The following is a 23,863-nucleotide window of genomic DNA, read 5'->3' as shown; positions in this document are numbered from 1 at the left end:
CCGGGTTTACACCGGACACGGAAGCAACGCCGCCGCTCCGCGCTAATCCTTAGCGCGCCGGCACATGGTTGTTTACACCGGAAGCTGAAGCGGCGCATGGGAGTGGATGGGAGCCAGCTGTTATTTAAGGCTTCGTGCTGCGCTTACGAGTCGCTTTGGCGTCCGGTGTAAACCCGGCGTGAGGCAGATGTATCATTTAATGCATAACGTGTCTCACAACAAAGCGTCACCCACATGCGACCGCAACTACCGTATAACCCTCAGTATATGCGCAGCGCAAGCACATTGAATTACCGTATATGACATTAACAACATCCAAATAATGCACTTTTTTTTTTACCGTGGTATCGAAATTGGCATCGAGAATCGTGTTATTTTACTGGTATTGGCACCGACTACTGAATTTTTGGTATCGTGACACCCCTACTCCCCATCACTGACGGTATGAAGCCCCGGGCGTCTCTCACTTGAAGCACTTACTGACACCTCGAGGCGGAGGTGAAGGAGCTATTCTGGTGTGTTGTCTTTCTGCTAAGTGGCCCTGGATGATAACGCTGCGCCATCCCAGAGCCAGATGTCACAGGAGGCCTGCCGGGTCACTTGCAGCGGCGGCGTTGTCGCTTTTCCTCGCTGGAGAAAACAAAGATGCAGTGTACTACTGGCTGTGTGTCGTCTGGCCGGCTGCCCGTGGAAACCGAGCGAGGGGATGGAGCATTCTGTCATCTCCAGCCCGGCGTCTGAATCAACCCCCCACCCCCCCCCCGTAAAATGAAAGTCATGCAGGAATGGTTCTGAAATGCGAGGAGTGTCCTTTTTTCTGAGTCATGCAATCCACGCATCCTTTGAATAAAGACGCTGACACAACTGTGGCATGAATGGCATCTTGTCTGTGCAAGTGTGTGCAGGTTGAGGACAGATCTCAGTTCAGTCCGCATCCACCCGAAAAAGATATTTGCATAAAAATCTGCTCAACAAAACCCGGTGAAACACTTACCAGCGTCTCTACGTTCCTCCTATTGAACCATTTCCTACAAAAATGCTGATTTTCAAATTAACCGTTAGATCCCCAGTTCTTAAAAAATACCTTTTTCGATGCTTTCTGTTGTTGGGAGTTTGGATTAAAGCCATTTCTCAAAGTGCACCACCTCCTCTGCTGGTTCAGTGCAGCGCAGTCGATGTGTAACAGTGGATATCATCCGGTCGTTTTCTGGGAAGTGGTGCTGCTTCTGTGAAGAGCCGGAGATCAGAGCCTCCTCTCCCTCCAGTCATCATCACACCATGCTGATACAGTCGATAATGGTTGATTGCATGATGCTTATCTGTTGTTTGGGAGTATGTCTGTCACTACGTTTACATGATGGCATAAACCCGATTTCGGCTGAAGCCCGGTTTCTCTATCCATGGGGGGTTAACTGCTCTATCTCAGGGTACATGGCACTGAGAAATCCGACTCTTGTCCGAAAGCATTTCATACCCCGCTACGATAGGTGGCGCTGTTTTCATTACAGCTAGTGGTGATACAGCGCGGGAGGGAGGGGGGAGGCAGGATCTCAAGCATGCGCAAAGACGTCATCTCCAGTTGTTGTCTAGCTTCCAGAGTTACATGCGCGCGTTGTCCGATATACAGCCAAATCCGATCGCTTATCTGGGGGTGGTTATCCGACTTCAGTCGGACACAAGAAATCTAGATTTGTGGAGTTACATGAAATGGATCTTCGATTGAAACCGGACAATGCCAGAAATCGGGTTTCAATCGGACACATGTAACCGCAGTGAGTGATTTGTCAGGTCTGGTGTGTAAAGAGGATGAGTCTGTATGTTACTGTCGCGTCCGAGCCTCGGCCCACGCTCAGTAATTCACAGTAAATGGCCACTGCTGCTGATTTCTCACCTTATGAGGATCTGTAGACCGTCACTTCAACTTAGTCTAGTCCAGAATTTTCCAGCCTAGGGATGTTTTTACTGGGAAGACTATGACTGACGGTAATGCAGTTTCATTGAGTTCAAACAATGCAACTCATACATCTTATCTTATTTCGCTTCCACACGTGTGAATCCCTGAAAACACTCTGTTTTAGCTCCATGTTTGGTCTCCACCACCTGGGACCTGACTGTAGAGTAACAGCTAATAGTGTATTTACTCAAAGCACCAGTATGTTCACCTGAAGCTTGTTGTCTGTTGGTTGGTGTTGAACAGGTCGTGAGCACTGGGTTATTTTTACGACCCTGACGTGAAAATCCCTAAAACGAACACTCTCTTCACGTTGTTATTTTATTTATTTAAATTCTAATATAAACCTTTTGTGGACGTCGGACATTAAGCAGCCGTCTGACTCAGTTAAGGCCTCGTTTGCTCCGTCTGATTGAGTTTCCGTTTTCTTTCCGTGCTGTGTGTGCACTTCAGGAGAGAGAGAGAGGGAGACATGTCCTACTTCCATTTGATCACTAATGAAATTTGCCGGTGGAATTTCTCTGCCGCCCTCCCCCCCCCACACACCCTGCTGCATCAGCCGGACGTCCGTTCGATGCCTGTAACTGAATCCGCTCTCAACCTGGATGTGTATCCGACCTGCGTTGTCACTGAGCCGGTGAATGGACGCGTGTAGTCAGTGGATCTGCGACCGACCGCATCCAGCAGCTTCAAGCGTTGAATCTTGAGCAGCCGAAGATATTAAACTAGAGATTCCAGTTCCCAGCTACTGGAGTGTAGAGATGATGAGGGGATGAAGTGTGTGCTGCTCGTGGCCTCTCTTCAGCCGCTTGAAGCTGATCATGTCAAAAGCGGGACGTGCAAACGACCTCGTTCACATTTTTAACAAGTTAATCTGCACGGACTTGCTGGAAATCGTTTTTTCCTGGAACCGACTCAAACTATGTGAATGGTTTTTGGCCGACAGCGCTGGTCGTGCGTACGTCAAACGCAGAGTGTGGCTGTCAGATTTCTTTTTGTGCCACTGTCAAGCATTGATGTGCATGACTTTCTCTTTTATGCACAAGTCAAGAAAAATGGTATTAAGTCCTTTTCAGGGAGGGTTATCGGGACCACACAGGTCAGGGGGTGGTGTCCCATTCACACCCAGTTTTCCGGTCTATTTAATTCAGAGAAATGGAATGAACAGACACACTCAAGGATTAATGTGTTGAACTCTGTTGTACAAACATTATGACCTGTAGTATTTGTACGAGGAACAAATGAGAAATGGAGACGGGTTCATGTTCATGTTTCAAAAGGTTGCAGCTGGGTTTCCATATTCCAGGCATTGAGGATTTCCGACGCTGTTTGATAATTAAGCTTGATAGTTGAAACCTTCACTGGTAATGAAAGAGGGAAGCTCAGCTACTGGCATATGATGACTTGTGAGGAGTCGTCTGGCTCGGAAGGAAAGGTTGGGTGGACAAAATGTTCCTAACAGGGACTCGTTGTCTTTTAGCCTGAGAATCTGAATGAGCTGAATTTCGGTGCATCCACATTTCTGTGCTGGAGAAGCTGAAAATACTCAACCGTATCATTTTGGTGCAGCACGAACAGAGACAACTAGCCCTGAGCTTTTCTGTTTTGGAATCCCTGATCAGTGTCAACACTGGAAAAATATACAACCTCTTATCTACTCCAGTATGTTTTTCTTCAGCTCTGAGCGTAGGTGTTTATACTCTTTGGGTTATTATGGATGAGGTCGACTGGCTGCGTTTCTTTCCACTTCTCAAAGTTTGCAGTTTGTATTGATGATAAAATGAGATCTTATCTACACTCGTATCATTTATTTTTAATTGTCACAGGTGGCGTTTTACTTTGTGAATGCAATACGCTTCCGCACTATACGGACACATTATAGTGCTTGATATTGAAGAAACTGGGCAGAGGCTTTAGTGGAGGTCTATTCAAACATTTTGATTCTATACGTGAACCCCCCCCCTCTCTCTCTCCTCATCTCTTTTAGAGACTGCAATTAAAGCACTAGCTATATCTTGGATGCACACACACACACACACTCTAACACACACTCACAGAGGCTAACGGAGGCCGCCATGGTTAGCCACACCTGATACGGAGCTTGTCAGGGCTGTTGCTAGGAGACGGCCCCACATAGGCCTCCAGTAAACAATTATCTCTCGTCTCCCTCCCCCATCCTCCCTCCGCTGGTCCCAGTGAGTCTAGTTTTAAAGCCACTCACGCGGGCCTCACCTGTGATGCGGCTCCGCTCTGTATTGATTATGCAATTAGTCAGTCAGGCCGGACTCCAGAGGTGAAGTGGCAGCTTTTACTGAGACGTGCACGAGCGCCTGAGTGCACGGCCTCACCGCCTCGTCCTTTTTATGTGCTGCAGAGAGGCTTCGCTGTGCAGTCAAATCCAAAAATATCCAGTCGTAACGGCATCAGACGGCAAATTGGTATTCAGGGTCTGTGCTGCTGTTTCAAAATAAAAGCTCTCTGGTGATGCAGGCCTGTAGTAGAGTGTCCACTGGGAGTTACTACGAGATCAAATCAAAACCCTGAGCAGTGACTCTACATCCAGAGGAAGATTTAGTTTGCTGCATCACTTTGGTTCTTAATCTGCTTCCTGTTCACACTGGCCTGTGTGAATGGTCATGTGTTTTCATGTGTTAGGCCGGACAGAGACCTCGTCTGGATGGAGAGATCTCTGTTTGAAATGCTGTTGATAAATGAATGAGTTTGCATGTGGCTCTCGCTGCAGTGGATGTGGAGATCTGTCCTAATCTGCAGCTTCACACTGTGGGACACTTACAACCAGGCTGGATTACAGGGTCTGAGGAAAAAAATCCTTCTACATAATGTTGTGGTTTCTTGGAACTGAGAGCAAATACATGAGTCACAGCTTTACACAAAATGAAACATCTATCTATATGCCTTAGATTAGATGATAAGATTTCTGGATTAGTTTCACTTTAAGGGGTTTATATTTAATCTCTAAGTCTGGCACAGTTGAAGACATTTTTTTACTTCTCGTCTCTTAACGAACAAATAAAATGCAGTTTCATAACTTGACAGTCAGTGGTATTTTCCATGTGCCTTCATGTGTAACCACAGGCTTGCATTTCAAATTTATATTCGGCAAAAAAAACAAAAAAATCCTGTTGAATTCATAATATATTTTTTGCAAGATGGTTCTCATCCCATTCAGACATGGCACATTCTGTACCTTCTGCTCTGTTGCCTACAGACCTGTGTGTTGTTGTTTTGCTCATTAACCGAGTCGCTGTGTGTTGTCTGCACAGCTTCCCTGTAGAAACCTGTGGAGACTGAACTCTCACTACAATCTTAACATTAGACTGATCTGTGCTGTGGTGAATTTCTCCACCTTATTTGTCGTCTTTCTGTGATTTCACATCAGACACTGTGTGTACAAGCATGAAACGACAGCTTTTAGGTTCCATTTACATTTGCAGCCTCTTCTCTTTCTGAAGCGATGTGTTTTCAGCTCTTCAGATTTAGAGTTCTTGGGTCCAGTGGCGTTTCTGCTAATTTTGGACGTGTTTCCGTCTGGGTCGAGATGCCCCAGTTTCCCACTGGTGCTGTCCTCCTTACCTACTTCACTTACAAAGCTGTGAGTCCAAAGCTGTGTCTCAAACCATCTAAGAATCTAGCTTCCAACGAAACCTGTTCACCATGAATTGTAGATATGCTTAAGTCCAACCTGCAGCCACAGTGTATTAGAATACTCTCATTACTCATGTCCTGGTTGGAGCCTCACATGGACCGAGTGGCCTCATCACTTTTGAATGTTTAAAACCAACATTCAAATTGGTTGGTTTCCTGGAGACCTGTGCATGTTCGAAGTTGGGTGTAGTTCATCAGTAGCTATAATCAAATCATCAGTTTCTGCACATTAGTTTCCTTACTGGCTGGTATCTTCTCACCTTTCATAATACATTTCTGCAGTTGTTTTATTATTGTTACTAAATTTCTGCCTCTAGTGGTTGATATGTTGTTGACTGTGGATTTCTTCTTTGATATTCTCAGCAGTCACAGCCAGAATGTGAAGAACCAGTGGAAGTTAAACATATTCTTGCTTTTGCACAACCTGAATCTGCACGTAGTGACAATTACTCCACACTCTGTGTATTGAAATTGATTGTGTGTCTCGTTTGTTAAAGGAAACAACAGGAGTCCTTGTGTTATGATGTTGCAGGTATTCCTGTGGGTGCAGTCGTACGCACGCCAAAGAAACCTGCTTGATTAATCTCTCTCGAGTCTGAAGTCACATAACACGTGTGACACACGCTCCACTTACTCATCTGACTGAGGCCGGAATGAATGTTGTGCTCGGTGCCAAGTGTTTTTGAAACCATGTGTTTGGGGCATTGCATGGCTTCTATTAAATGGTTGGCAAAAGAGAGATGACCGGAAATGACAGAGACGGGGACAGAAGCTTCCAGCCGGACTCAGACTGGGGACATTCCAGCCTCGTGTCACCACTCCACCACTGGGATACCCCTAAAATCTGTATATGCACGGTAGAGATCCAGAAAACAGGCAGCATGTAAATATTATATTAATGTTTCACAGCTTAAGATCAACGCTGTGACAGATAAATCCTCGAAGTAAAATAAATAATGGAGGAAAATATCCAGAATATCAACTGTATCCTTCAGTAAACAAAGTACTGTCAAGGTCTCGCTTGAATCTGACATCTCAGGTATAAGTACAACGTGTACCCAACAGATCTGCATAATAGATTTGTGTAGTATTTCCGTTGTGGCTCTGCATTGATCAGTTTGAACACACTGTGTACGTGTGTGTTGCTGTGGCCCACTGCATCCCCTGCCTCTTGTTAATGAATGGTGTGCAGGTGCTGCAGGCTCCTTGTGGGGGTAATTAAAGCACGTCATTACATGGGCAGTTAAATTGTCACTTTACTGTTGAACCTGTTTGAAATGATAATGGCGCTCAGCTGGAGGCGGGGACTTGTATTGCTCTCCAGCCCGGCGCCCTGTTGCTTCGGATCAGGAATTAGCCTGTTTAATATTTCTGAAGCGTTTCTATTGCCCTAATGGCTCCGTGACTTCTTCAGGCACATTAACACCTCGGGGAGTCGTTGACGAATATCCGAGGGTGCACGAGAACCGAGGGTTTAACTCTCTCACTTAGAGTTGTTTCATGCTTCTTTGCACACGTGACTGTGACACTACAACAAGTGCAGAGTAAACAAAGTGTCACCACACATTGTTTCTGTGACTTCTAGCCTCGTTAGACCAGTACTTCCAGATAAGAGGCTTAAATTCATTAATAAATTCATGTGCTTTTCATTTAATTGACGTTGTCCTCTAGTATTTTTATGCAAATGTGCGTGTGTTGATGTTTGTGTTGCGTAGTCCTGGATCCTGCTGGTTAATTAGCACCGGGAGGGGAGGGGTTTGTTGTATTGGAAGTGCATGGGTAATGACCCTGTTGGCATAGTAGCGGCATGCTCAATGGGCCGAGTGTGTGTGTGTGTCTGTGTGCACAACCGGTACACACCAGCCGGCCAAATGCCTTGTCATCAATGTGACATCTCTTGGCACCGGACTCTGGCAAACTGTGTGTTTGTGTGCAGCGGAGATGTGACTGTGTGTGTGTAACCTGCGTCCACAACCACACGTGTAGTTGTAAACCTGCACATAAATATTGTGCCGTAATAGAAGATGAAAAAAACCACATGAAGTCAAATTAACTTGGCACTCGGTGACAACCGCTGCTGTGAATAGGACGTCTATGTTTAGACTGGAGCACAAATGAGAGCTTGTTCCCGGTGTTGACTTCAGGAGTGAGTCTGGCTCACGGACCCGAGGTGATCCCGTCTCAATCAATCCAACACTTCAGACAGTGTACTTGTCATTTGTCAAGTAAATAAGTCAAATACTCACTGGTACACGCTTCAAAAATGTGAGGAATCTAGTTTTTCTTTACTTATTGGGAACTATTTCAATTCTTTAAAAGATGTTTGACCACTGGGACTCTAAAAAGAGTAATTGGGTTTTACATTAATTGGAAAACTTGGAAGTGAAACTGGTCAGTTAAGGATCCAGCGTTCAGGTTGTGAAGAGCTCCGAAGACTTCATGTGGATACACACTTTGATTCTACTTATGTAAATTTGTCAGGCTCCACTTTTGTCTACCTTGAATCCTGGAGAAGTGCAGCAGCGATCAGTGCGATGTCAGAAAGGGTCGAACAAGCTGGACGGCTCTTGTCCGACCCGCGCTGCCAACATCATCACCACGTTCACAAGTATTTTGCCACTGGACATGTTTGATCCTCGCCTCTGAACAGATTGAGGAGCTGGACCAAGAGAGATTTACTTCTGAGTCCGATCCTCAGGCCAAAGGTGACGGGAGGCTGCTTCAGTTCACATTTGCTTTTATTCTCCCCCTCTTTCATCAAGAGAACGTAGAACCTTCAAACCCCCAAACTCTCTTTGCCCCTTTCCCAACGGAAACCTCTCTGGCTGAGGGTGTCTAGGGTTTGTTCGTGACTCCCAGTATCATTAGTAGTTAATTATACCAAATTACCTATCTTCCAGTTTGTCTTAATTTATTGTAATAAAATATGCAACTGGGCATTTCAGGTTTGATTGATTTCACTGGACAATCATTCATTCTGTGATTCCTCATATTGAGGCAGCTAATAATCCCCATTAGGAGTGATGGAGTTCCGCTGTGTAGTTCTGTCTGTAATTTCTAAGATTTGTGTTGGAAGACGCTGCTTTTGTGTCCAGAGACGACACAGCTCGGTGCCCTTGCTCTGGAACAGTGTAGACCCAGCCCTAGTAAAACCAAAAGCTGGGATTGACATCACAGATTAATGAAGATTACACGCAGTGATTACTGGCCACGGGATGAATCGTGATGACCTCATGTCCCATCAGAGGGCAATAAATCAGGAGACGTCAGCGGAGAGAGATCCCAGTGGAGGAGCTGGGAACTGGGAGGTGGACATTCAGGTCACCTCAATGACACGGGGAAACAGAAATAGCTCAAGGTTACCGCCCGCTTTTTTACTGGGAGGGCTCATCTGTGATTTTTATAGTTATTGCATGAAAGACATCGTAAAAAACAGCTACTAGGAATAATTCCCCAAGCTCAGCCGAGTTGGGCAGAAACTGGTCATTCGCGCCTCGGCTCCTGGACGCAGATGCACCCTTCTATTGATGGGATTACACACCCGGCCTGGATCTCACATTCTTGGTTTTCTTCTGATGCAAACACTCACGTCGCCCCACATGCAGAGCGCTGACCCCTCTTTTGAAAGAAGGAGCGTGCAGATCCTATGCTTAGTGACCCCGACCTGCCCCGGCTTCCACTCTCCCACTGCCACCTCTCTCTGTTCCCCGTCGATTCTCATTTCAATGGCCACCTTCCACTCAGTCATCCGCCGCTCCTCGTGGCGTGGGAACCTACACCTGTGGCTCTCCCCAGACCTCACCACTATCTCCTCCTCTGCCTCCACAAGAATGGTCTTTTGTGAGGACTCGGTTGACCCTACCTGGATTCAATAAAGGGACGAGGGCTCGGACCATTTTGTGGTGCAAAGATGGCACTTTAGTGTTACATAATGTTGGGAAATCAGATTCCCAGAGTATCTGACACACAAATATCCTTTTTTTTTTCACCATGCCCTCCTTCCCTGACTTGAAAACTAGGATTTCTCTCAGTAAATCCTCTAATCCACCCGGGGAAGGGCCAGGTTGGGTTTTTGGAGATTTGACTGACGGAGGATTCTTCACAGTCTCTGATAGTCGTCTGAACTGCTGTTGTATGTTGTGTGGCCTAAAAGCTCAGGTTAATAAATTAGTTATTTTTTTAAAAAAGAGGTTGTAATTTCAAGACTTTTGCGAGAACCACCGTCTGCTTTTCTTTTCTGTTCTTTTTTTTTTTTTTAAACTTTAGCCATGCAAGCGTCCTGCCCAGGCTCAGTTGCACACATGCTGACACTAATTGTCCTCGTGCTGACTGTGTCTCTTCGTGGACAATGGTTTTGATTGGGATGGGGGTGAGTTACGGTGTTGGGACAAGGGTCTTTGTTCAGTAGCCTTTCCCCCTTCCCTCCCCCACTTCTCCCCTTTATCCCCCTGCCCATCCAACTATCTTGTTCCATCCATTTGGGCAGCTGTCACTTAATCCAGCTAATCACAGACTGGGATGGTCTGTGGGAAACCAGACAAGTCCGTGGCTTTGCTCAAGCCCAACACACACTGACTCGGGGGACTATTTAACCAAACATTTACAACATGGAGGCATGCGAGCAGGCCTGGCTTCTGGGTAAACCCGAAAGGTCGGGGTCACGACTCGGGGCACCTGCTCTTTCTTTGCTCCGTGGTTGAGACTTGTCTGCAACACTTGCAAAGTCCCGCACATCTTCCCTAAGATCGACTCCACCCGTCTTTAGGCCACTTGTAGTTCTTCTTGTGTGCATTGGCATACGCACCCACACACACACACACACACACACACACACACACACACTCACATGCTCAGTCTGGGGCAGCCAGCCCACCCTTTTGTGGCGGGGGGAGGGGAGATGGGTGGAAAGGTCAGAAGCCGAGCTACATATCGTGGGATGATCCACGTTCATGTCAAATAATCCATCTCTGAGGCTGCATCTGTTGTGCGTCTACGGTTGGACGGGTTGGCGGAGCGTCCGGCAAACGGCGGCACGAGTTTACCGAACCTCACCTCCTTTTGCCCGGACCCCAAAACCCCCCTTCTCCTCTAGCCGGTCTACTCTCAAACATCTCCTCCACCCGAACCTCCCTCCGGCGCCTCACGTCCTGAGACGCCGGCAGCTACACCCTCATGCAGCTGCACCACCCGTCGTCCAAACTCTGACCCGAGCCCTTCAGCTCACCTCTGTCCCATCATCTTCCATTCCCTTCCCGTGTCACCCGTGGTCTTCCACAATAACACTCCCCTCCCCTCCCCTCCCCTCCCCTTCCTCCCGCCACCACCCACAGCCAGACAAGCCTACTTAATCCCACAGCCCAGCAGCAACCAGCCTACCAGCTTGTTGGTCCCCCAGATCAACAACACAGACACACGCACACACACACACATGCATGCACGCACACACACACACACACACACAGACACACACACGCACATGACACACAGACACATTTCCCAATCCCCCTCTCTGTGATTTCTCTTTCCATCAAAGCGACCGCAAGTCCCTCCAACACTTCCCCAATTTGTGTGTTTGTACCACACACCCAGACTGGCGTCCTGCCGGTGACTTTACAGTAGAGGTCACGGCAGTCACACTGTGGCTACTACAACTGTCACTGCTGGTGACGTAATGAATGCTATTTAGGTCAGCTGGTTGCCTAGCAGTGCGGCACCAGCTAGATTACTCCTGTGATGCTGGTTAGCTTGGTTAGTTTCTGTGTGTGTCTGTGTGATTATGTGTGTTTGTTTACTCAGACCAGAAAGTTCTTGTATTGTTCAATTAACAATTTCCTAAAATGGATTAAGTTTCAAATCAATATGTACATAAGCTAATATTTTGGTACTATATTAAATATTTCTGATATCAGTTAAACTAATCTGTACTTAATTCTCAAACTAGTATTGATGCTGTTGGGATAATAATAGGAAAGTTTGACACTGTATTGACCCCAAAAAAAATCTGTTAATCTGGATAATAATGGGAAGATCAATTGATAATGCAAAGCTTTAGTTGCTGCCCTAATAGCCCCCCCCCCCCCCAACCCATTTTAACAGAGCTAAGGGGACGTCTTCAACTATCCAAAACCAAATGTATTAATGTGAAAAATTGCATAAAACATAAACGGAGCAGAAAACCCTCACATCTGACTGACAGCAAATATTCAGGGACTACTTGATAAAAATATATTAATGGAATAAAGATGATTAATAAATGAATCACAAGGTAAAACAGGTTAATTAAAGCAGCGTTTCTGTCTCAGCACTAAAGCATAACTTGGTGTGAAACCAGATAATCCCCACAGCCACTGGTTTACCTCACAGTCTGACAGCCAAGGACAAAGCCAGGCAGAGTTCATCTCACACAAGCTAATATTGGCAAAGTCACCTTCTTAATGGAAACCATTACCTGATGAGGCTTTGTTTTTCCTACAACATGGTGGCGGGCTTTCAGAAATCAAGGGGGTCCAGTGGGGAGATAAGAACGTGAGATCCAGGGCTGTGATTCAAATATTTACTGATCTGTTGGTCAATATAAATTGCAAGTTACAAATCATATAAGATAAATACAAATGCCCAGTTTACTGCACCATAGAGGGACAGCATCCTGTGAACTGGCTCCTTGCACTCGATGGTCTCTGGATCTGTGGCCTTTCCCCCAGTTGAACTCCATAATGCCAGCCTACACACAAACTTGGGATGGGGGGAAAAATTGATTCAGTTACAAATCGCGATTCTTGTGAATGACGATTTTAAATCGCCATGCTGCCTCCCAAATCGATTTTTTAAAAATTAAAAAAATTAAAATAAATGGGGGGGAGCAACATCACCCCAGAGCATGTTGACCAGCTCTTGTTTTTGCACAATAATCTAAACATACCCAAGCACTAGCTTTGCATCGCCTACATTCAAACAACAATAGCCTACTTTTTGTTTATTTCAAAGTTTATATTTTAAGTAAACTTTTATTCATTCTATTTAATTTACCTTTTATTTATTGTTTAAAAGTAGCCTAAGTGGCATACATTTCTTAATCTGTCAGTTTGTGTGCAGTTGACAGGGGCTATACAATTATTGGCTATTAATTGATAATTAACTGCCCAGCAGTTATTAAGTTAATGTTAATATTTGAAATAAAACTTGTAAAGCTCTAAGTGAATTTGACTGTGTTGTATTTGAAGGTATGATTCAACATTTTTCCATGATCCAGTACTTAAAAAAAAAAAAAATAACCAAAAGAAATCCCAGGAAATCGTAATATCGAATCCCAATACTTACAGAATCGCAATACATATCGTATCGCCACCTAAGTATCGTGATCGTATCGGGAGGTTCCTGCCGATTCCCGTCCCTAACACATACGTTCATACGTCTCCAGCGCAGCCCAGGCAGTTCGGTGTGATTCCCCCCCCCCCCCCCATCCTCTCCTCCTCTCCTCAGCAGCTTCTCTTGGCCTCGTCCCACAGACGGACTCACTTCTGTCTCCTCATCTCTGACTCGTTGGGTTTCACCGGCAGCGTAACTCGAGCACATTCCGGGGGAACCGGGGCCAAGTTGCACATACGAGACGCTGTAGTTGCAGTGAAATCGATTTTTGAGACATCTCTTGCTCAGTGTGTGTATATGGGTGTGTAAGTGTGTGATTGTAGAAGAGCTGCTTCACCGTGACTACAATATCTGTTGCAAGCAGAATTAATGTTCCTTATTTGGAGCCGAGTGGAACAAGAAACAAACTCACTGAGAGAATTTCTTTAATGCTAGTTGATATTCTGCAATAACATTAATTCACACCAGATGCATCTTGAAGAAGTATTGATTGTGATTCTTAAAGAGGGTTATTGAGTTTCCTCATACCTCTGGTGTGTGTGTGTGTGTTTGTGTGTGCACGCTCATGCAGTGTTGTGTTACAGTAGCACATTGACACAGTTGTTTATACCTCTCACTATATGAAGGCTGAAGTTTCACAGATCACAGTTGCAGCCAAACAAAATCAGCAGGTGGACAATACAACAAACTCCTCAGCCTTGTAGTTGCATTTTTTGTCGTATATTATAAATCATAATCATAAACTTCTCTTTCTTTTCTCTGCAGCGGACGTACACGTTGATTGTTGAGGCCTGGGACTGGGACAACGACACACGAAGCAGTAAGTCTGAACTTCACTAATAATCTGTGTCAGTGCTGTGGCTTCTACTTTAGAACTTTAATTTAATTTTCATCGCGTTATTACAATGATTTTTATCGCTCTAGCACAAATCTCAATACATCGAAGAAATCAAAACCACTTGAAACCCCCCTGCCCCCCTTTTTAAATACATTTTTGGCGTGTCTCCACTTCAGTTTCTCATCAGGTGACACAGGCTGTACCTTAATAATGAAATATCTGCAATAAGTCAGTATCGAACGGCACTATATTGTGCGTCTGTGATTTTGAGAGTTAATATTCAAAGACACAAGGGCTTCATTTGGAATCTGCCGCTGACTGTGATGATGATTTTGATTCTCTCTCATGAGCCTTTTCGAAGGTTCCCTGAATATTTAGTTGACTTTGTAAGTAACAGGTTGAGAACAAGCTGAACTTTATTCTGTCGCCTCCCTGAGACGCCTCCTTACAGAATTCAAGCCCTCTCCTCCTCAGCAATGTTGGCTCTGGCGGTCGGTGCTGAGCAGCTGTATCCTGTTTTCCTTCGCTCGTGTCCGCCGGGTGGACTCCTGGACACAAACCCGTTTTCCCGTCTGAGCAGTAGCAGCGTCTGGGAGGAAGACGACTCTCTGAGGACTGAAATGTCTGCGTGGACACGGGCTTTGATCTGCGGAGGCGGGAGCTTTTCTTCACGAGTCTCAAATGCCCTCTTCTGTTCCACGCACCTATCGGCATGAAGGTGTTTTACACGCTGAGCCAAACCGTCCTCGCCGGTCCCAACCTGCACCGTATTTATAGGAGGTCATTACATCCTGTTTTGTCCATAACATCAAACGCATTTCCACTCGCGTGTTCAGACAATGGAGAAGAAATAGATTTTGACATCACGGCTCTTTTATTAGACCCGTTGCATTCCTTGTGTGGTCTCCTGCTCCTCCAGTAATCCTGCACGTTTACAGTCATTAGCTCTGATGCTTCTGGTTGATATAAGACCTAAGTGTTGCTTGTCCAATTGATTTCCTGTCAGCGAGAAGCACTTCAGTCTCAGCCAAATAGCCGTAAAGAAACAAACTAGTTGTTTTCAAGGATGCAAAACACAAGAAACACTAATTTAACACGTAAAAAAAATTCATGTTTTTAGTTTACACGTGGAAATGTTGGAATTTGACCTTCTTCAGAGCGAGTTCATCGGACTCTGTTGCATGATTTTCTAAAAGCTGATCTGAGGCTGCTCTCTGGTCACAGACGTCTGCTGACTTCAACCTTGATGTCACGGGTTCAAGAAACGCAAACGTCTGGAACAAACGCTCCTTTCAACCTCTGAGGAAGACGACAAGAGAATGTGATTGTTGTAGAAAAACGCCTTAAAGGTCACAGTGAGTTGCAGCGGCGGCGGCTGAAGCCTTCGCCTGACGGGCGGGTCGAGCAGGTCACACTTGTTTGTGTTTGGCGGATTTTATTTTGATGCATCACGACACGGATATTATATTAATAGAAAGCATTCACTGGCAATATGCAAATCTCGTTTAAAGCCAGTCTGAGTCTCAAAGCCTGAAGAAGTTCATGTGTGTCACACGCTGCTTCACCACATCGCCAAACTAGGACTTTTGCTGTTTTTGATTGAGACACCCCTAGTGGCCAAAGTTACACATTATTTGTTTAAATACAGTTTCTGTGCTCATTGGTAGGGTCACAATAAGCTCATATTTAGAATGTTCATGTTACCTTAAATTATAATTAGTTTCTTAAAACAGGTGATTGGATTTTAAATTTATGAAAGAGACACAAACTGGGCTCGGACTGGGAATATGTGTTGGCAGATACTTAGAATGAATTTGGTAGCTGGAGAGAAGAATTCAAATCGATGCAAAGAGACGTGATTGGATGGAGCTGCTGGTTTTGCGTGAGAAGAATAAATAAATGGAAACAAGGCTCCAGGTTTCTTTGACTTGTGGCTTCCCCACAGTCACGTTATCAGCAGACGTTGTGTTTCTACTCTTTAGCTACAGAGACAACAACCTCACTGCTGTGGCTCAACTGAAAACTGAGCGTCCAACAGTTTTAGTTTCAGGTTCAGATCCTTCGGCATCGGGGTGTTTGAAACATTGAGCCTATTCTAGGAATGTTGCAAAGGTTGGAACCCTTTTAAAGTTGGCAGCTGTAGCTGTGGGACCATATCCGGAATAATGAGTTCAGGACCGATGGAGGAAGCTGTTTCCTGCCATTCTTGAAATGCACTGCAATCTGCCATAGATGCAAAAGGTTTTAACGGTTCCTTCTCCCGTGAGGTTTTTCTCTTCTGCACAAAAACGAGAGATAAAAGTGGAATAAAACGCTGACATGTATAAGTGAGAGACTTGAACTCTCCCAGTTGTCTGGCCTGAGTCAGCAGCAGCCTCATGTCTTGTCCTACGTAAGAGCCTGTTGGTCGGTCGGTGAGATTCCTCTCCTCCAGCGTCATGTCCTCCGGTGTGCCTCGCTCCCCTTCCCCCTGTGTTCTCAGGAAAAGCGACCCGGCTGTTTTCCTTGTGTTTATCGAGCAGGAAGTGGAGTGGACTGGGCGGCCGGGCTCAGTGTTTAGACACCGAGGTAGCAGGGCCCGGCTCGGGCCTGGAGCCCATTGTTCTCTATCTGGCAACTGTTATTTCTGTTATTGTTGCTTAATTCTGTCTGACATTGTGTCAGTCCCCAGCAGAGGAAGGTGTGTGTGTTGCGTTGTGTTGCATTGCATGTGTGTGTATGTGTGTGTCCCTGCTTCCTCACTTCAAAATGTCTATGGTGCATTGCAGTCCAAAGCGATGGCGAAAAGGAAATCACAAACCCGCTCATTCCACTGAGACTGTTCTGCAGCTTCGATCCCACTCTGATAAACCACAATACCAGATTCGCCGCTAACACTCATATTGTATAACTCAGCCCAAGGACTAACTCGTCGAAAACAAACAGAGCCTTAACAAACTGGAATAACTTACCACTTAATATCTGCTAAATTATAAAGAACCTGCAGAAGAACACAGACTGAATAGTAGGAGGATTCCTGTCCAGCCCCATTTGAGTTTCATATTTCTCACTCTTTTAGATTCTATTCAAATGTATGCACCGTGTTGTCAGCTTTGATGTTAATGTGTGTATATTAATGTAATTAATGTTTGCAGCGAGACGCACGGAATCAAACCGTGTTTAACGAGGGTGTCGGCGAGCGAGAGGCTAAATGTTACCGAGCGCTGGCAGAGAGATCAGAGGCAGCGGCGATATGAGCCGTCACCAGAAAATAGATCCGTTTGCAGACGATGCATTTCAATTGCATACTTAAAATTCAGTGGATACTTTCCACACAGACACACACACACACAGACACACACTGTGATATAAAAGCATCCGTCTGCTGAATATCAATGCAACTGCATTCTTGAGAGAGGGCGTGATTCTACGTGAGATTAAAAGAGACTTCAACCCTTTCTCAGTGTTTGCAATAACTCATGTTTATCACATCAGTGGCGTCTGGAGGCCGAGCTCCGTGTGTCACTGAGAGCATTTAGCTGTTCCCCTCAAATGTTGGGTTCACTTTGAATATATATGTTTGTTATCTCCTGTGAGAAATGCTCTCTGTTCAATATTGGAGACATAATTACACATTTCGGGAAATGCACTGGAGTTTTGTAGACACTGTGAGGTTGCCAGGCAACCGGCTGGGCTAATTGCTTAGTTTTGTCTCCGGAGATGTGATTGGTGGTTGTTGTTGTTGTTGTTGTTGCTTTTCTCACTTTGTGTTAATTGTTGGATTCAAATGATTCATATGAAACAATCAATCAGTAGCTTTTCACGAAAAATCTCTATCGATCCTTTTTTTATTCATACAGCACTTATTCACAAATAACTAATTTCCCTTCTGGAGATTTTAAATCTATCCTGAGGAGTTTAATCTGGATAATTCAGTTGAAGATCTATATGTTTATGCGTTTGGTTGATTTATTGTTTGGTCTTCCTCTCTGTTTCAGATGAAGAGGAGCTGCTGATCGAGCGCAGCGCCCACACCGGCATGGTGAACCCCGGTGACCCCTGGCAGACCATCCCGCACGCCGGCGCCGTGGCTCGCCTCACGTACCGTATCCGGGTGCGTTGTGACGACAACTACTACGGCAACAAGTGCAACAAGCTGTGCGTTCCTCGCGACGACTACTTCGGGCATTACCGCTGTGAGCCTTCAGGCGCCCAGGTGTGTCTGGACGGCTGGATGGGACCCGACTGCTGCACAGGTGAGCTGCCGGGACCCGGACGGGTCAACGTCCCCGACTCGGTTCCTACGGTTACTGTCCAGGTTCATGAAGACACTGAGATGTTGTCCTGTTTGCATCAATAAGTTGATTGACCAATATTTAATCTAATTGTTTAAACTCATTGATCCCAACACTCTAAATACATGTGATTTACTACACGAGTGAATAATGTTGCAGGAACCAAAACCAACAATCTCCAATATTTTCCAATTTACCGGCTATAAACTCCTGAAGATTATTAGTCCAGGCAAAGTAGCCCATTTTGGAGCCAAAAATAGAAGTAATTGTAAAATAATTTTTTTCAGCATAGATCATTTCTATGAGGTGTCCAGAACAACATACTAAAAGTCCTAAGAAATCGTAGTTGAGGAAATATGTTTAATTCTCATCAATGTGTGCCAATAAGGCCCGGCAACAATACACCCCAAAAAGACTATTTTTTTCCTTTACTCCAATCAAAATGAAACTTTACACAATGAAAGTAGCCATGAAACGTAACATTTTTTGTATTACAAATTTCTTTGAAAATTAATTTATGTATGTATTTGTAATACATATGAATGGTGTTTGCCTATGCAAATTAGGACATATTCAATAAGTGCGGAGCTCATGTGCTTGTCAAATTCATTTCAAAAGAAACTTGTAATACAAAAAATGTTACGTTTCATGGTTACGTTTCATTGTGTAAAGTTTTATTTTGATTGGAGTAAAGGAAAAAAATAGTCTTTTTGGGTGTATTGTTGCCGGGCCTTATTGGCACACATTGATGAGAATTAAACATATTTCCTCAACTAGGATTTCTTAGGACTTTTAGTATGGTGTACCTCAGTACTTCATAGAAATGATCTATGCTGAAAAAATTCTTTTGCAATTAGTCGGTCGTAAAACGCTACTTTGCCTGGACTATATTTGGTGCTCAATATTTTAACCAATACAAATTCCCATTAGCTGCAGCTCTATATTTTTTGCGAATGGATTATTGCAGATTATTTGCTGCATGGGTAAAGTTGTTATTTACGATCCCACAGTCGTGTTAGAACGTTGCTGGTGAGTTGGTGGGTGGTGATGGAGAGGGGGGGTTGAGGGGGGGGGGGGGGCTCTATAAATCACCGGGCTGACCTCGGGAGTGGGAGGTTGAAAAGAGGAGGGGAGTGCAGAGGTGGCTTTTTAAGAAGAAAGGGGGTCGTGTTGTACATGCAGGCCATAAAGTTGCCTCGCCAGCCCCCCCCGCCCACCCACCCACCCACTCGCCCCCCCGCCCGCCCCTGGTCAGGGTGCCATGAATCCTCCCGTCGTGTTGCACTTGTTAGAAAGACGTCTCCTCCTCCTCCCTCCTCTTCCACTTCGCTGCCTCCCTTTCTCTTCTGACATGTTCTGATGAGAGAAGATGAAACGATGCTCGTCTCCTTATTTATGATTTATTTAAAAATCCTATTTTAACCTGATTCTCTCTCTTTCTCTCTCCTTGTTGTTTTTTTTTATTCTCCAGCAATCTGCAAACAAGGATGCCACCTGTTGCACGGCGGCTGCTCGGTCCCGGGGGAGTGCAGGTACGAATATGAACTCTTTCTTTTAAGCAGAAATCGTTTTTTTTTTTTTAAATTTAATCTCTGCAGGATCTTCTGTGCGATTTTAATATCTGAGCTCACATCTCGCTCCCTGCTCCTGTCTTGTGTTTGACTCGTCTTGTTCCTGTTTGCTTTTTCCTTTTGAAATCGATAATCGGCTCCTGTAAAAACAAAGGTGCAGCCGTGTTTGACTTGCAGCCTCCGTGTTTCCTCTGGATGCCCGCGAGAGGGATTTCAGACGCCAAAACCCCGAGACTCTTCACTTGTCGGAGCCTGCTGGGTTCTTCCTCTGCCAGCCTTTCCCTTTCCCTCGTGGGCATCTCCGCCTCGGCTCCGAAGGAAAAGGGCAACGCCGCGCCCGCCTCTTGTATTTTTAGCCGCCCGAGGTCCTCCGCTGAATACCAAGCGTCCTGTCAGCTCCCCGGGCCTGAAGACAGGGACTCGACGGTGTGTGAATCTGACCACTGTCAACGTGCTGGGAATCGCCACGTCCGCCCCCCCTCCCCAAACCCCCCCACTCCACACTCCCCAATCCGCATTGCAGTCCCTCTTGAAGGGCAGGGGCCAGAGGAGGAAATGAATATCCCACCGTGCTATGTGCATTTCCCTCCAGTGGAAACGAGCGTTAGATAAAGCCACGCGGAATGGGCCCTGTTGCTCAGCGCTTCCAGGATGTGGTGCATCCCGTCGTCATTTGGAAACCCCCCCCCGTCCGACTCACCCCCCCCACCCACCCACCCACCCACCTCCTCCCACCTGCCGGATGCAAAGAGACACTCGCCTCCTCGTTATTAGGGAAATAATGTTTTTGGCCGGGAGCCGGGGAGCAGCAGGGGATGACCAGCTCCAGGAAGCTGTTACACATTCTATTTTTTTTTTAGTTGCTATGACCTCGATCAGCCGGCTACATCCTCACTCCAGTTTGCAGACGAGACAACGGAGGGAAGCGCCTCGTTCTCATGAAATGTCAACTTGCAGTCAACAGGAAAGGGCGACCTGAATGCAGGAGCGGCAGTAAAGACTCTTCCTGCCGTGGCACGAATTCACCGGAAACCTCAGGTCCCAGAAAACCGGCATTAAATCCTTTGCCATCTCCTTTTCATTCCCTTTCTTCCCTCCCGGCCTTACGGGCTTTGCTCCGTTCGGCTATTTCCAGAAACACAAAAGCCGCTACGTGCTCGTTGTTGGGATCGTGCACTGAGGGTTTTTTTATTAGCACACATTCGACTTGTTCTGGCGTATTTGTCGGAGGCTCGCCGCGTCCCACGAATCCACTCGGGGGGGTGAATCCGTGCAGCACGTTTTTCACCGACTCTGAAAACATTTGGCAACCTTTGACATGTGAAGAAGCTGGAATCCGACCGGAGAGAGCGGCGTCGAGCCCGAGCCTGCGAGCGTTCGATGAGTAAACACGAGATCAACGAGCTCAAAACGGACGTGTTCAGGTTTCCTCTCCCGAGTTCTGCTGGTGTCTTTTCTCCCCACATCGCTGTCAGACTTGGTGCAGCTAATCATGTGCAGTGGAAGAAGAAGCATGACAAGTATTCCCCTCCGCCCCGCCGCCCCCCCCCACCCCGGTGCCTGAGAGTGGCAGTGATTTCTGAAGGCAGAGGCAGCGGTGCCGTCTGCAGGAGACTGGAAATAGCCGTCAATTGACAAGACAGCTGGCTCGCCGACAACCGCGGCCTCGGAATAGCCGATCGCTGTCATGAAGCTGCAGGCGTGTATACACACCGCCGTCTCCAGACCACCACCCCACCACACCCCACCCACCCACCAGCCTTCTCCCCCCCGGCTCCCAGACTCCCAACTCGAGCACGGGGAGCCGCTGGAAGTATTCTTAACCCCTCCTGCCCTGGAATCTCACCCTCCACCGAGATTAGTCTGCAGGAGGCGTCTGGTCGGGGGGGCGAAGGGAGCAGGTACAATCTTAGGTTCAATTCCACTGTTGGACATGTTGCATTCGAGGGTTCACTCGGCTTTTCTAGAGCCTGACTCGTATATATCAGCTGGCAGATGATATTTTTGCACGTAAACACTAGGGCTGCAACTAACGACTATTCCGATAGTCGATTAGTCACCGATTATTGAAACGATTAATCGACTAATCGGATTACGAATGACACAAATTCTCAATTGCTCTTATTTAGCAAGCAGCTTTTAAATTTAGCTTGAGGTTGTTCAAGGCATGTGGTGACTGAAAATAAAGGCAATAAAAATTGATACTTCATTAAAAAAAAATGTCTTTTAATAAACTTTGCTGCATATAAGGGTACTGTTGACACAAAAGCAAAGAAAAATCCAGTTTTTGTCCATTTAAAACCAAGGACAGGCAAAGTGCTAATACAAAAAAATAATTTAAATTTAAGTTTCCCTTTTTACTGTGAACCAAGAACAGGCCAAGTGCTGGTACTAAAAATAAATTAAAAATCAAGTATCCATTTTTCGTGTTAACAAAAAAGGACAGGGAAAATAACATTAATAAAAACATCAACAAACAAAACTACAGTCTTCTTCTGACTAAGGGAGCAGGTACAATCTTAGGTTCAATTCCACTGTTGGACATGTTGCATTCGAGGGTTCACTTCGCTTTTCTAGAGCCTGACTCGTATATATCAGCTGGCAGATGATATTTTTGCACGTAAACACCAATATCATCAACCCTCTCTCACGGATTTCCTAAAAATTGTCCCTGTATAAATGAGGAACTTTATCTTCTGTTGAACAATAATCACTTGTCCTTTAAAGTTTTGTCAATTGGGACTTTTCAAATTTTTCTTTTGCAGAAAATTAACAAATGAACACTGTCTCTCGTGTGCATCACATCTAAACTCGACTATCTGTCGTTTAAACTTCAGGAGAATCATCATTCAAAAGAAAGTTTAACTGCCGATGAAGAAATAAGTGGAAATATTAACTTAATTGTTTCTGAATCTGTGTGTTTGACAGGTGTAACTACGGCTGGCAGGGGCAGTTCTGTGATGAGTGTGTTCTGTATCCTGGCTGCGTCCACGGGACCTGCAACCTGCCCTGGCAGTGCAACTGTGAGAGGAACTGGGGCGGCCTGCTGTGCGACAAAGGTACGACAAAGTTGTGTCAGATGTGTCACACAAACTGCTGAACTTATTTCCTATGAGACCTGGTGGAGAGGGACGGGACTCGGGCGCAGGAAGAACTCTTTAAAAAGGTTTGAGGCAGATCCAGGGGATTTTGCCAGATCTCCCAGGAAATAACTCCTGGATCTCGATGAAAGAAATCTGACATATTAATGAGCCTAATATCTATGAGTTTGTGCAATTTGGTGCAGATCCAAATGACAAAGTGGATCTATCAGATTTAGAGTGGTTTGATCAGGTGAAAGAAGACGCTGGCACAGTCTTCACCTTCATCCTGCTCGTCCCCTCCGGCTACAGTTGTCTGTACTCGATTCCCAAGACACTTTTCTTCTTTGCTGCTTCTCAATTGTGAGAGTTTGTTACCTCCCTTGTTTTAAAGTGACAGTAAACTCTCCCATAGCGTTTGATGCGTTTTATACAAAGTGTATTTTAGATGTAAAAAAACAGCCTCGTCATTAATATGTATGAGCGAGAGACCTTCTCTGAGGTCTGGGTTCTGCAGCTGGATAGTTTTACTGTCCGTGTGATCCGAGCAGCAGCGGACACTCGACCCCCCCCCCCCCCCACCCTCCGTCACCGAGGGCTCTTCAGGGGATGAGACCGGGTCCTAAGATCCCGAGTGGAGACAGATCCCTGCTCATTTATTTACCGGCCTTTACCGTGACCTGGCCCTCAGCCTGAGGATGGCGTGCAGGAGGCGGAGAGGGGAGGTTACTCTGTACGTGGCGTGGAAAGAAACTGCAGATAACGGATGAAAAGAGGTAGAAAGACGCTGGTTCCTGTTAGTTCTCAGCGTGAAAACCTCAGTACTGCATCTTCGTCATGATGCAGACAAGCAGAGCGGTCGAGAGAAAACACTCTGAGCTTCCTGTCGAGTCTGACGAGCTTCCTGGGAACCTCCGAGCAAAGAGTCGTCTCACAGGCTCGGTCCAATTAGTCTGAAGACGCCACAGCTGCTGACGCTGGAGGTTTTCTCCTGGTTGTTTTTAAAAGTGAAGATGCAGGAGTTTGTATTTTATCTCCCGTCCATTGGGTCCACTACTTAAAAAGACGCTCGTACGGCAAAATACGTTTGTTTTTCGGTTTTCATTTAGTATACAGGG

General features: G+C 45.8%; 1 protein-coding gene across 1 annotated transcript in view; it reads left to right on the top strand.

Annotated features, from left to right (window-relative positions):
* The window catches only part of jag2b (jagged canonical Notch ligand 2b), a 46,938-nt gene that overhangs the window by 4,850 nt on the left and 18,225 nt on the right, over window positions 1-23,863 (top strand). The window contains exons 3-6 of the mRNA XM_061092080.1: window positions 13,748-13,802; window positions 17,798-18,055; window positions 19,566-19,626; window positions 22,594-22,724. Coding sequence (XP_060948063.1) covers window positions 13,748-13,802; window positions 17,798-18,055; window positions 19,566-19,626; window positions 22,594-22,724 — 505 coding nt within the window. The remainder of the gene's footprint in view (window positions 1-13,747; window positions 13,803-17,797; window positions 18,056-19,565; window positions 19,627-22,593; window positions 22,725-23,863) is intronic.

Source organism: Limanda limanda, chromosome 18 (assembly GCF_963576545.1).
Source record: "Limanda limanda chromosome 18, fLimLim1.1, whole genome shotgun sequence".
In the NCBI taxonomy this organism is placed as follows: Eukaryota; Metazoa; Chordata; class Actinopteri; order Pleuronectiformes; family Pleuronectidae; genus Limanda; species Limanda limanda.
Note: the sequence above shows the minus strand (reverse complement) of the source record. Positions and strands in the feature narration are given on the sequence as shown.